This window comes from Pteropus medius, unplaced genomic scaffold (assembly GCF_902729225.1).
Source record: "Pteropus medius unplaced genomic scaffold, Ma_sr-lr_union100, whole genome shotgun sequence".
In the NCBI taxonomy this organism is placed as follows: Eukaryota; Metazoa; Chordata; class Mammalia; order Chiroptera; family Pteropodidae; genus Pteropus; species Pteropus medius.
The window spans coordinates 4,268,967-4,282,065 of NW_024348242.1; the positions used below are offsets into that span (position 1 = coordinate 4,268,967).

The following is a 13,099-nucleotide window of genomic DNA, read 5'->3' on the forward strand; positions in this document are numbered from 1 at the left end:
TGCACCCACGGTAACACCGGTACACTCACGTGGGCCTCAACCTGAGCCAGCCCCTTCTGCCCCTTCCCAGGCGTGAACTTGGCTCATCCTCACAACAACCCGGCGACACGGGTGCTCTTAGCCTCTGCGTTACAGGGGACACAGCTGGTCGACTGGGCCAGGACTCTTCCCCTGGGCCGCCTGGTCCCAGCTGGAACTCTCAACTGTTGTCACATTAGGAGTAAACAGGGCAAGGGGAGCGTCTCCCTCCGAGCCTGAGGGAATCGGGTTTAAGAGCCACGTCTCTGGGTTTGGGTTCGGATGGGGGTGCGGTCTGGGTCATCCAGGCAGGCTGATCTGAGGGGAGCAGAGCAATGGCGGCCAGTGTAGCCTGCACAGGACCACCAGGGCCCTGCAGCCCATTTGTCCCCGGATGTCCAGCAGCCCTTCCCTCCCCCTCGGCACAAAAAGCAACAGAACAGAGGGTGTCGCCAATGAGGGAACATTTAATACCTGGGAAGTTTCACTCTTTTAGGAAGTGGGGGGACTGACAAGGACAGTGGCCCCACCCTCCACCCTGCATCTGAGAGGAGGCTAGGCCAGAGGCCGGTCCCCAGGAGAAAAGGCAAAAAGTCCCCACCAGGCTTCCGGCGGCCCACCCTGTTGTGCCAACACTATCCACAGACCTTGGCCAGTGGGCCCCTCAGGGCGGCAGCCCTGCTCGCATCTGGAAGGCCAGGCCATCCCCTCGGGTGGCTTGCTAGATAAGAAAGCACACAGGAAGAGACACGTCAGAAACGCAGCTGAGGGTAGGCCCCGGGCAAAGAGGTGACACCCACCTTGTTGATCTCCCTGTGTCGTTCCTTGGTCACGATTTCCTCTAAAACCTCGCCATCTCCCTTAATGAGCCTGGGGAAGAGGGGGAGCAGGTTGAGCCTCCAATGCCAGAGCGACAAAGCACGACCTCCCGGCAGAGGGGTGCCATGCCTCAGGCCCCCACCCCTCCCTTTCTCCCACCCTGGGGACAGGGGTAAAGGTGGCGGGGGAGGCCCTGCCATCAGAACGGCCAGCAGCGGCTCTCTGAGGACCCCACGGTCCATCCCGCCCCGCGGCTGCTTGCTCTGCGCGGTGGACAGGACCAGCCCGAGAAGTCGCATCGATGTGTGGCTACTGATCTCCCACCCCCCACCTTTTTAGAGCAGCAGCCACTGCCTCTCCTCCCGAGACTGCAGGCCTGGGGCCGGGCTTCGCCAAGCACTGCCCACCTGGTGCGCCCCGTCTCCGGGTCCACGACCTTGCGGATGACGCTCTGCCGGGCGTCCCACTCCTCCTTGGTCATGGGCTTCATGGCTTGGATGCGGAACTTCTGTTCGTCTGTCAGGACTTGCAGAGGAGACGGCACGGAGGTGACGGTCGGACCTCAGGGAGGGGACCCTCCCCATCCTGCCCACGCGGCGGCACTGTACCTGGGCCATCCTCCTCCTCCCCGGCTGATCTGTGCCACTGGTCCAGCGAAGGTCCCGGCAGAGCCTCGGGCTGCTGCGCCTTCGTCTTCTCCTTGTCTTTCTTCTTCAGCTTCTTTTTCCTTTTCTTTTTCTTCTTCTTCTTCTTCTTCTTGTCCTTGTGCTTCCCCCGCTTCTTCCGACCATCGCTGGAGGAAGAGGAGGAGGCGGAGGAGGAAGAGGAGCTGGAAGAGCTGGGAGAAGAGGAGGAAGAGCTGGATCGTGGTCTCCTCCGGGCCTTGTGCTTGCTTCTCTCTGTGATGCAGGGAGAAGATGAGGCTGGAGGCCAGGAGAGGAAGAAGGAAAGCTTCGTCCCCCTGCCCCCGCCTGTGTAGGCTCAAGCCTATAACACAGGGACAGGGGCGAGGCCTGCGGGCAGAAATCGCCACTCTCCGAAGAGGCACTTTCTGGGCTCCTCCACCGTCACTGTCCGACCAGGAGCAAGCTGGCCAAACGCCACAGCCCAGGCCCAGATGCACAGAAAGCGTGCTTAAGCGGTCCCACTAAGCGATCCATACTCGGGGGGCCGGCCCAGCCCCTGGATTCTGGGTGTCTTTCAATCCAGATACCGACTTCCACATTCCGCACCACTCTTGACTACTGCTCCTTGCAATTTCCCTACAGCCAGCCCCAGGAAGCCGCCCCCGGCCGCCTGCAGCTTCCTCCGTGAAGTTCCCGCGCCCCTTCCCCATTCCCTCTGGTCCTCACCCTCCGCCCCGGAGGTGGTGGTGCTGGCCTTGCGGCCTTGGGATCTAGAAGCCGAGCAGCTCTTCGTAGCGTCCTTACTGCTCTTCTTCCTTCTCTTTTCCGACCCTCGCCCCCGGGACCGGCTGCGACTCCTCGAGCGCTTGCGAGAGCCGACGTGAGCCATCGCGCCGCGGGCTGGGGAAGGGGACACGCGCTCAAGCGGACGCTCTCGGGCGGGCCCGCAGACTGGGCTCCAAGGTCCTAAGGGGCCCAGTGCCCATTCCTGCCCGGGGCTGGGATATGCGGGACTGCGTTGGGGGGAGGTCCTCACCCACCCCCAACTCCGGGGACCCGGGGTTCTCTGACTCCGGGGTCCTCCGCTGCGGCCCCTTTAAGGACGCGCCCCCTCAGGGACGCGCCCCGCCTGCGCACGCGGCTCCCGCGCCCCCAAGGAACGGCCGCGATGCTCAGCTGCCGGGCGCCTTGGGGTCCCTTCCCGCGCGCTCCTACCCTCCACCCCCGCGCCCTCCGCGGCCTCGCCTCCTTAAGGAAGGTCCCTGGGACTGGTCCGTTCCCTCAACCGCCCACCGGGCGGGACCGCCCGCCCCGCACCACGCTTTCGCGCGAGGAAGCTGAGGCGAGGTGACTTCCGGCCCGGGGCGGCGCTCCGGAAGGCCGTCCGGCTGCCAAGAGAGGCGCTGCTGCCTTTAGTTCTGAAGCCCCAGGTTCCGCCTGTGGTGCAGCCAGAAACGGAGTCTGGCGCGCCCCGCTCCCGAAGAGGCGGGCTGGGGATCCAGGTTCCGCCTCCAGACCGGTGCGAGGGCGTGCCTGCGGCCGCAGCTCCGGGCCGACAGAGGGGCGCCAGCACCCCCACCCCCACCCCCGAGCTCGCAGGCCCTTTGCCGTAGCTGTGCCCTCTTCCCAGTTTGCCCCTGCAGTGCGCCTCCAGCACCCGGCATCCTGACGGCCCAGGGAAGGAGACCCCACTGCGCGCCGCTTTTCCCTCCCTGAGGTGTCTGCGGACCTGTCCACTCGCATCAAGCTGTGATCCCAGAGTTGAGACGCCCTGGTCTTTCCAACGTCTCCACTCAGTAATACGGAGGTCGCACACTCAAATGTCTATAAGGGGCTAGAGAGATCCCGTCAGTGAATGAGGGAGGAACTCCCGAGGGAGTGCACTGCACGTCTGTCTAGAAAGGACAGCTGATGGCTGGTGTTTCCGGATCTTTGCACCTTCCCAGGGAAGCTGGAGACCCTGGTTTTCAAACACTCCTCGCCCAAGTTCGGGGCCACCAAATTGCAAACTCTTCAATAATGACAGCAGGAAACTCAGCTGTTATAAAGCACTTTATAGACTTTGTGTAGCATTTGGTTCTCACAACGGCTCTGACAGAGGTCCTTTCTCAGTGAGGAAACCAAGGCACGAAGCAGTCAAGTGGCTTACCCAGACACAGAGGGAGCAGCGGCAGAAGTCAGCATTGAACCTAGGCAGTCCGGCTCCGGAGCACCTGCTCTTAACCCGTCGGCAGTAGCCCCTCGACACCGTCTAGAAGATGCTGTTGGTGGCCCACCCAAATCCCCTTCATAGACGGGCACTCACCCGCAGCTGTGGCGTCCACTGCTGACAGCTCCCACCTGTACATTTCTCTGGAAGATTCCCTTGGCCACTGGGAGCCACTTATCCTGGAGATGGATGCCTGGGAAGTTATTTACCCCCTGCCGCCCCCCGCCCCAGTAACTGGTAGACTCATGCTCCTGACCTCCCGCGGGATCAGGCTGACCAGACGCCTTCTGAATCCACTTCTGGACCCAGCTCCTTCCTGCCCTGTCCTGCTTCCCTGGCTTCCTCCTCCTCAGGATATTCCCTCGATAAACCTCACACAGGAATCCCCACCTACGCTTCTAACAAACCCGACCTGAGCCAGCCTGACTGCTGAAAGAATGACCCAGAAGACTACTTGTCCTTTTGCACCAAGAAGTGCCAAGGGCTGCAGAGAGTTTATTTCTGCTCTGCCCAACCTAAGGTGGCAGAGCCCTCCGCTGTCATGCCACCCCCGACACGGGCCCCAACCAGGCTCAAGTCAGCGCACACAGGTCCACTGTGGTGGGCTCCTCTCGGGTGAAGCCGTCGCCGAAGCCCTCGTCGTCCACCAGGTCGGGCGTGCGGCAGCACATGGGGCAGAGGCTGTTGCGCACAGCAGAGGCCCGAAGCCAGATGACCAGGTTCCAGCGTTCACCGGTGCCCAGGGGCCGGGCTCCATGCAGCTGGCCGCCGCGGTGCAGGACCCCTTGGCCCACCACATGCGCCACCTCCAGGGGCCTGGCCAGGGCAGAAGGCGCCTGCAGACAGCTGGGCTCAGGCCCTGGCTCTCCCAGCCGCCCCGGGCCCTTCCCCATGGGTCACACACGCTAACCTGGAAGAGGCCTCCGAAGTAAAGGGCGCCCCCCGTGAAGGCCTTGCCCAAGGCCACGTTGATGGTCAGCTCGGCGTTGTCGTAGTGGCAGCCCAGCTCACGGTCCTGGCCCGGCGCGTACTTGACCACGAAGGCGCGGTGGCTGTCGAGCCAGCCCCCGCCACAGTCCGGGTACAGCAGGGCCATCAAGGGCTGCAGAAAGCGCTCCCGCAGCGGTGTCACCAGCGGCTCGTCCAGGCCCAGCTCATGTAGCAGCACCTGCAAGGGGATCCTGGGGTCGGCAGGGAAGCTGGTGGGGCCTCACCCCGGGTCCCTGGGGGAGCGCCTTGCTTGTTTAACTTCAGAACAGCCCTTCCATGACCTCATTTTACACGCGGGGAGACCAAGGCAGGAGAGGGCCACACAGCTCGCCCAGGGTGCTGCAGGCCAGCCTCCCCAGACCCAACCGCCCCGCCTCCCCGGCCACTGCGTGGCACGTCACCCACCCCGTAGTTGTTCATGGTGTTGGGCCTTCCCTTCGGCATGTCCGACTGCTCGAAGTGCTCCAGCTCCTGCAGCAGGGCCTGGCAGAACGGCGCTGTGAACACCGGCAGCCGGTAGATCCGCTTCTCCTCTGCAGAGGGACGGACGGTGTCAGCCAGGAGCGCCGGAGTGGGTTTCGGTCTCCCCACGAGTCGTGTGAGCCTGGGCACGTCTTTCACGTCCCACAGCCTCGGTTTCCTCATCTGGACAGAGGGGATAACAGAGGCACTCCCCCACTCAGGGCTATTGTGATGACCAAACCATCTGCGTCGTGTGTGCAGCGGGCAGGCCTGTTCTCATACTGCTGCTCTCCCCCAGAGCTGCTCCCCGACTCTCCACCACGCCCCCAGGCCTGGCCTCCAGCCTCCGTGCCTCCTGATGAGGCCCAGATGGGGAGGGACTAGCCCAAGGACACCCAGCAGGCCAGCCTCAGGTGCCCTCCGTACCCCTCTCCTGATGAGCCACTGGAGTCTGTACCCCAACTCAGACGTCTGTTTCCCACACAGGAAGGCCCCAGTGAGGAAATGGGAACGTTTCTTGGCAGATGCACCACCCATGCCCCCAAGGTACGGGGCTCATGTGTCCCCCACCTCACCCCCCGCACAAACTTTTTGCCAACTCACACAGTCTCTGCACAACCTCAATTGCTATAGAGTAGATGGCAATGAGGGTCCCGCGCTGAAGCTGGGAGGGAGTTTCATTCCACATCCCACTCTGTGCCCCAAAAGGGTACAGGGTTCCATGAGGGGGGCAGCTTTCGTGTGCTTCCCCGCAGTAACCCCCCAGACCCAGGATGACAGTAACCACAGGAAACACTTCGCAGACAATTCCTGCAGCCCGAGCCTTCTACGTGCATCTCCTCGCACTGGGCCATCACAGTGTTTGAGCCGGGTGGTTCTTATCAATTCCATTTCACAGACAGGGAAAAGGAGACAGACAGATCAAGGAACCCACAAGGCCTCCCTCCCTGGCCTGGGACTTCCCACTGCGTTTAGCCAATGGAGACCCAGGCAGGAGGAGAGCATTTCGGAGTGTGGTGTGGCCATGTGCCTCTGCTCGGCCACAGCGGTGGTCTGGCAGCCCCTCTCCCACAGCTCCAGGTCATTTCTGCTTCAAGAAACTTCACTGTTGCCCACTCCTTCAGGTCTAGGGATGAGAACTGCTCCCTCCCGTCACTAGCCCTGGGTAGGGGCCCCTTCACCATCCCATCCCTTGCTGATCGCATAACCCAGCCCACACCTGTCTCCACTTTCCATCAGTCAGTCTTCCCCGACTGACTCATGCCTGAAATGAGGCACTGAATAACGAGGTGAGCGAGTGAATGAGCATAGATGCCCTGCTCCTGTCCCTTCTAGCTCCTGCTGGTTTGGTGTCTGGAGGCAGACATGATGGGCAGAGGGACACCAGCCTTCCACCCCCTAATCCTGCCAGGTCATGGGGCCAAGACCTCACCTGACACTGTCTCTAGCCGCTGGAGTAAGCCCTCGAGGTTTGCGCCTGGCGATGTGCTGTACTCAGCTGCAGCCAGAAACTCGGGGGCCAGAGCCACATCCTGGGGTCAGAATACACAGCTGTGGGGCAGGCAGCCTGGCCTGGACACATCCCGCTCCCAGTGACCTGCCCCTGCCGGGTACCTGCAGTGGGCTGTAGAGTTCGGGCCGTGCTGGGTGGTAGGAGCTGGCGATGAGGGTTTTTCTGGCAGCCGACTCCTGCCCCAGCCGCTGCCGCCGCTCCACTTCCTGCTTAAGCTGGGGTGGCACAGGGCCGGTGACCAGGACAGGGCCTCCCATCCCCCCCAAGGCCATTGTACAGATGAGGAAACTGAGGCTCAGGAAGCCCAGAGCAGGGCCCAGGCTTGGAGCAAAGTCTCCCTATGCTCCTGACTCTGGCAAGGTCAACTGCAGGTGCCAAGCTGACAACTGAAGGTGACTCTAGAAGGGGGCCCATCCCACTCTGGTACTCTGGGCTGTACCAGCCTGAGCCTGGCTGGTATGAGAGCCCCTTAGATGCACCTCTGCCAGCTGGGGCCACTCAGGGAGGGGAACGGATTCCCAGCCAAGTCTTGTGTTCCAGAGGCTGCAGAGGGCTCTCCTGGGAAGCTTTCTGCCACTACCCCTCAGATGAGGGAGGTTGGGGGAGACCAGCGGCAGCCTGGCACCAGCAGAAGCGATATATGGGGGTCAGGGTTGGGAAAGCCAGGAGCCTGGCAGCCCTGGCTGGGACCGCAAAGCCCAGCTGCTGTGAATCCCTGGGCAAGTGACTCCCCTCTTTGAGCCCAAGTTTCTCCTCGGCACAAAGTAGACAAATTGGCATTTCTTTTTCTCTTTTGGGGGGGGGGGCGCCCAGGACTCAAAGTGTGAGGTGGTGGGAACAGGAAGGAGAAGGAAGGGTTCAGGGAGCCCTTTGGGGATGAGACTGGAAGGTCTGAGGCTGGGAGAGCCCTCACACTGCTGACACAAATCTCAAAAGGAAGGTCTGGGCTGGGTGTGTGGCGGGTGGTGGAGGGCGGGGAGCGTTACCTCTTCCAACAGCTGCTGGAAGTCCTTGGGACTGACGCAGCCTCGGCTGCGCAGAATCTGGGAGCAAAACGGGGAGTGCGCATGACTTTGTGACCCTGGGCAAGTCACTTAACATCTCTGAGCCTGTTTCCCCTCCTGAAATGGAGATGGGAGCCCCGACCTCGACAGGATCATTGAAGATGAAATGCGATAAACGCGTTAGGCGCAGAGCAGGGTTCCCAGCTGCTGTCACAACACCGACAGGGCTCCCAGAGCCAGGCCCAGCCCCAAGCACTTTACATATGTGTTAGTTCATTCATCTCTCACGACAGCCTCACGAAAGCGATACTGTTATCCCCATTTAAGGTGAGGAAACTGAGGCACCGAGAGGTGAAGTCATTCTTGTGGTCAGATCGGAGCACGCCGTGCGGCCAAAGCAAACGCCATCGGGACAAAGCTGCCTCCCCGCCCATTTCCCCGCGGAGCCGACAGCGGCCACCCACCGGGCCGTAGTCCTGGCGCAGCTGCTGCTCGCCCCGGAAGCGCACGTGCAGCCCGTAGCGCGCCACGTACAAGTTCTCGGAGCAGAAGCAGGCGCAGCGGCAGAAGCGCCGCGGGGCCCCGGCTGTCGCCATGGCGAAGTGGCGCGCGCGCGGCCCGCCGGCTTCCGTAAGAGCACTTCCGGGTACGCCCCCTCCGGGGGGGCGGGAACCAGCTGCCAAGGGTCCGTTTTAAATGTCCAAGCGCAGACAGGAACGAAGACTCTGCTCCAGAAAACAGTCTGAGGTGCAGAAAGACGCTCCCGGGCCAGGGTCGGGCGTTCTCTCCCGCCTCAAGTGTCCCGTCCGCGGGGCGGGGATTAATCGGCCTGCTTTACGGCCAGGTGAACTGAGTCACACCTTCACAGTGGCAGAGGCAGGGGCTCGGAACCCCAAGACCTTCTGCCGCCTTACTTTTCTGCTCGGAGCTTTTGAAGGACCTGCCACCCCCATAAAGTGTCCTTTTCACGAGGACAGTGAAAAGCGCTCTGGGGTCCCATCTCGTTTCCTCCAACTGCCATGAACCATCCAGCTCCGTGCGTCTGAGTTTGCGTGTAGCATTATTCCCAGGTCCCTGCCCCGCTCTCCTGTTGCCACCGCCGCGGTCTCAGGATTCGCTGATTGTCCCGGTGAGTGTCCACGAAAACGCTCCGATCGGCGCGACTTCCGGCGGCGATTCCGAAGTATTCAGATGTGGGCGGGGAACGGGGCGTGGCCTGTCCACGGCCACACCCCCGCACAAACAGGTTCGAGTTCTGCGCAGCCGCAGTGCGGGGTGGGGAGGTTTGCCTTACTCAGCGTGCTCCCCAACCTCGGAGAAACACGTCTCTGCACTCGCATCCTCTGCCTTGGGGACCCCATCGTGGTCCGCCACGCACCTCCCAGGCCTGCAGAGCCGGTGAAGAAGCATGGAAGGCAACCCTGTTACTGAGATGGGAGAACTAAGGCGTAGTGCAGGGAAGGAAGTCGTGGTCCCTAAAACAGACCCCTGACCCCTGCCCTAGAATTCCCTCCACGGCTCAGGGATGGGCGTGGGGAGGGAGCCTGGGGCTTCAAGACCAACCCTTATCCAGATAAACAGGTAACTACAAATAACAACTCCTGTTGACTGAGCCTCCTTTCTGCTGGGACCTGTGGGTCTGTCACTCACCTATTTTTTCATCCCTACAGCAAACCTTTGAGCTAAGTACTGCTATCACACCATGTTACAGATGGGGAAACTGAGGCTCAGAAGTGCAGTGGCACTCGTCAGTAAGGAACAAATATGGGGTTTTGAACCCAGCAGTCTGACCTCTTGAGTTCCCTGTTCACCACAGTTCAGCGGTGAGGGTGGGATTATGAGGGAATTGGAATTTTTCCCTTTGTGCTTGTTGGCATTTTCTTGATAAGTCTGTTTCCTTTCCCCTATGTGTATATATAGGTTCATACACACACGTACTCCAGCATATTCTTATATGCTAACATATTTACACACCTACACGTGCTATCAACACATATACACACCCTCACTCATACACATTCCACATACAGGCACGATTGCACACTCATTTGCACACCCGGTATCACATGCTCACACTCATGCACACCCTCACACATATACTCACTCACAGTCACTCCTGCTCACGCTCACACAGGCAGCACAGCTCTGTTTCCTTCTCTATGGCAGCCTGAGCTCGGAGGCCCAGCCCTTGCTCCTACTGAAGCCCCAGGGCCCAGAAAGGAGATGGGAGACTTTCATATTCTGGGCCATCCTCCCCAGCTGTCTCCATGAGCACATTTGGGGGGGCCAAGGTGCCTCTCCTCAGTACCTTGGGGGCCAGGAGAGGGCCTTGCTTTCTAGGCAGAGCCTACACCAACAGCCTTATTGGTTTTCACACTAGCCGAGCACACACTGTCAGAGCCTCCTGAGTGTTGATGACTATGAGTGTATACGTGTCTCTGAGTGTGTGAGGCGTGCATGTGGAAGTGTGTTTTGAGTGACAGACAAGGTCTCTGCCCTTCTGAAGGTCTCAGTCAAGTGTAGGGAGACCGGAGTCAGCAAAGAAACGATGACATGATCAAGTTATTTCCTCCGGTTGTGAGTGCTAGGAGACGAAGTGGGTGATGGGGTGGTGAGTGGCTGGAGGGGCCTCTTTAGACAGGTGGCCAGGGAGCCCTCCAAAGGGTGACAACATCCCAGCTAAGCCCTGACTGCTACAGCAGGATCTGGCAGGGCCACCAAAAAGGCAGAGGCTCTGCAATGGGCACAGCGTGTGGGAGGGCGAGCTGTGGGGGGTAGGACTAGGGATGTACTGGGGCCAGACCCCTTGGCAGACCCTCGCAACAAACCCTATGAAATATCTCCATTTGACAGATGTGGAAAATGAGGGTCAGAGGGAGGTTGAGTGACCCACCCAAGGTCACACAGCTCGTAGCCCAAGTCTGCCTCTGCCGGGCTGTTCATAAAGGTGCAGCCAGATCTCATGGGAGCTCTGTCCCGGCATGAGATCAAGGTCACTGGGCCACTGAGACCCTGCGCCCAGCCCCAGCCTTCCGAAGCGCCCAGGCTTCCTTGAGGAGAATGGTCTTTGGGGGCCGCTTCCTCCTCAAGGACCCAGCTCCCCGGCCCAGAGCTGTGTAGCTTGATAAGCCGTCTAAAGTTTCACGGGCGTCTTGATTGCCCAGCGATAGCGAAGGGCCCTACTATCCAGGAAAGGATCCATTTCCACAGCTGGAGGTCCCTTCCTCCCCCAGGAGGCCCAGGGCAGGCCAGCTCTGCAGCCTCTCCCCAGCTCACCTGGTCAGGTTTCTCCCTTTGGGGCAGTTTGCAAGGTGAGCATGTGTTGCTTGTCAGCTTAGACTGGCCCTCCCCACTGCCCCTCTCCTCTCTGGAGACAGTGTCCTTGCCTCTACCCGGGTTCGGTCACCAAAGCAAACAACAGCAAGAATAATATTAATAGTAAGCATCAAATCATCAATGTGCCTGCCAGCCAGCAATGACATATTTTTGTTGACTGCATGAGGTATTTCCATTATCTCCATTTTACAGATGAGGAAACTGAGGCTCCATGAAGTTCAGGGGCCTAAGGCTGTAAACCCAGTGAGAACTGGAGCACCCATCCTTCTGTCTGGTTCCAGAGTGGCACGCGTGTACAAATCATAAGTGTACAGTTTGGTGAATTTTCGCAAACTGGACACCCAGGTAACCAACACCAAAACAGATCCAAAATAGAACACTTCGGCCTCCCAGAAGGGTCCTCTATGACCTTCTCAGCCACTACCCATGTCCTAAGGGTCCAAAGAGCAAAGATCTGTCTGCCTCTTCGCATACAGACAAAAGCGGATGGTATCGCTGTTTTGTGTGCTGCTTGCCGCTCTCGCTCAGGACCATGTTCTCGGGATCCACCTGTGGCACTGTGAGCAGCGATTATTCCTTCTCCTGGCTCCGTTGTCTTCCGCGGGGGCACCTTTCCGCTGCTCGCGGAGTCGTGCTGCAGCTGACGGGCATTTTCATTGCTTCCGGTTTGGAGATGTCATGAATGAAGCTGCTATGAGCATTCCTTTTTTTTTTTTTTTTTATGGAAGTAAAATATATCTAATGTAAACTTTATCATTTTAACCATTTTAAATATATTTTAGAGCAGTCTTAGGTTCATAGCAAAATTGAGCTGAAAGTACAGAGCTGTCCCATATATTCCTCTGCTCAACTGCCACACACACACCACACACACACACACACGCATTACACACAGAGCCTCTGCCACTATCAACACCCCAGGAGCAGGGTGGGACATTCGTTACAATCAGCGACATCACATTGACATGTCATTATCTCTGAAGTCCATGGTTTACATTAGGGCTCACTCTTGGAGTTGTATAGGCTGTCATACAGTCTGTTGTGTATAATGACGTGTATCCACCATTATAGTAGCATGCAGAATAGTTTCACTGCCCCGAAAATCCTGTGCTCTGCCTGTTCATCCCTTCCACCTCCCTAGCCCCATGTAACCACCGATCTTTTTACTGTCTTCGCAGTATGTAGCCTTTTCAGGCTGGCTTCTTTCACTTGGTAATAAGCATCTTAGGTTCCCCTACGTCTTTTCGTAGTTTGATGGCTCATTTTTTTTTTCAGCATTGAATAATGTTTCATGGTCTACATGGACCACAGTTTATCCATTCACCGACTGAAGGCCTTTGTGGTTGCTTCCAAATTTGGGCAATTATGAATCAACCTGCCGTAAACATCCAAGTGCAGGTTTTTCTCTGGACATACATTTTCAACTCATTTAGGTAAATACCAAAAAGCATGATTGCTGGGTTGTATGGTAAGAGTGTGTTTACTTATGTAAGAATCCGCCACACTGTCTTCCAAAGTAACTATACCATTTCACATTTCGTCACCAGCATCTGGTGGTGTGGACGTTTGGGATTTTGGCCATTCTATGAGGGATGTAGCGGTATCTCATTTTAATTTGCGGTTCCTTAATGACATTATGATGTTGGGCATCTTTTCATATGTTTATTTGCCATTCGTATATTTTCTTTGATGAGGTGTCTATTCAGGTCTTTTGCCTCTTAATGGAGTTATGTGTTTTCTTGTTCAGTTTTAGGAGTTCTCTGTGTATTTTGGTTACCAGTCCTTTTTCAGTTATGTCTTTTGCAAATATTTCCTCCCAGTCTGTGGCTCGTTTTCTCATTCTCTTGACAGTATCTTTCACAGAGCAGTTTTTAATTATAACGAAGTCCAGCTGTCCATTCTTTCTTCCAGGTATCATGCCTTTGAAGTATCTAATCTCTATATTCAGGAAAATCTAGATTTTTCTCCTGTGTTATTTTCTAGGAGTTTTATAATTTCACGTTTTACGTTTTGGTCTATGATCTATTCAGAGTTCATTTTTGTGAAAGGCGTGAGGTCTGTGTCTAGATTTTTTTCTTTTTTTTTTCTGTTTTTCTTACATCTGGATGTTCGGTCTTGCCAG

General features: G+C 57.8%; 2 protein-coding genes across 7 annotated transcripts; both read right to left on the bottom strand.

Moving 5' to 3' along the window:
- Positions 1 to 465: 465 nt before the first annotated feature.
- ARL6IP4 (ARF like GTPase 6 interacting protein 4) lies at positions 466 to 2,924 on the bottom strand. 5 transcript variants are annotated; one of them, XM_039879315.1, is made up of 6 exons: positions 2,781 to 2,924; positions 2,190 to 2,363; positions 1,446 to 1,760; positions 1,245 to 1,362; positions 819 to 888; positions 466 to 739 (listed from the first exon to the last, which is right to left on the bottom strand). In XM_039879315.1, exons 2-6 carry the CDS (start codon positions 2,350 to 2,352, stop codon positions 683 to 685), a joined length of 723 nt encoding a protein of 240 aa, XP_039735249.1. In that variant the 5' UTR covers positions 2,353 to 2,363; positions 2,781 to 2,924; the 3' UTR covers positions 466 to 682. The 5 variants fall into 5 exon arrangements, with proteins under 5 accessions (XP_039735249.1, XP_039735247.1, XP_039735245.1 ...); XM_039879313.1 differs by having other exon boundaries at positions 2,709 to 2,861; XM_039879311.1 differs by having other exon boundaries at positions 2,679 to 2,845.
- Positions 2,925 to 3,497: 573 nt separating this feature from the next.
- OGFOD2 (2-oxoglutarate and iron dependent oxygenase domain containing 2) lies at positions 3,498 to 8,758 on the bottom strand. 2 transcript variants are annotated; one of them, XM_039879310.1, is made up of 7 exons: positions 8,106 to 8,757; positions 7,624 to 7,680; positions 6,739 to 6,852; positions 6,557 to 6,656; positions 5,068 to 5,195; positions 4,583 to 4,840; positions 3,498 to 4,508 (listed from the first exon to the last, which is right to left on the bottom strand). In XM_039879310.1, exons 1-7 carry the CDS (start codon positions 8,235 to 8,237, stop codon positions 4,245 to 4,247), a joined length of 1,053 nt encoding a protein of 350 aa, XP_039735244.1. In that variant the 5' UTR covers positions 8,238 to 8,757; the 3' UTR covers positions 3,498 to 4,244. The 2 variants fall into 2 exon arrangements, with proteins under 2 accessions (XP_039735244.1, XP_039735243.1); XM_039879309.1 differs by having other exon boundaries at positions 3,498 to 4,840; positions 8,106 to 8,758.
- Between the last annotated feature and the right edge of the window lie 4,341 nt (positions 8,759 to 13,099).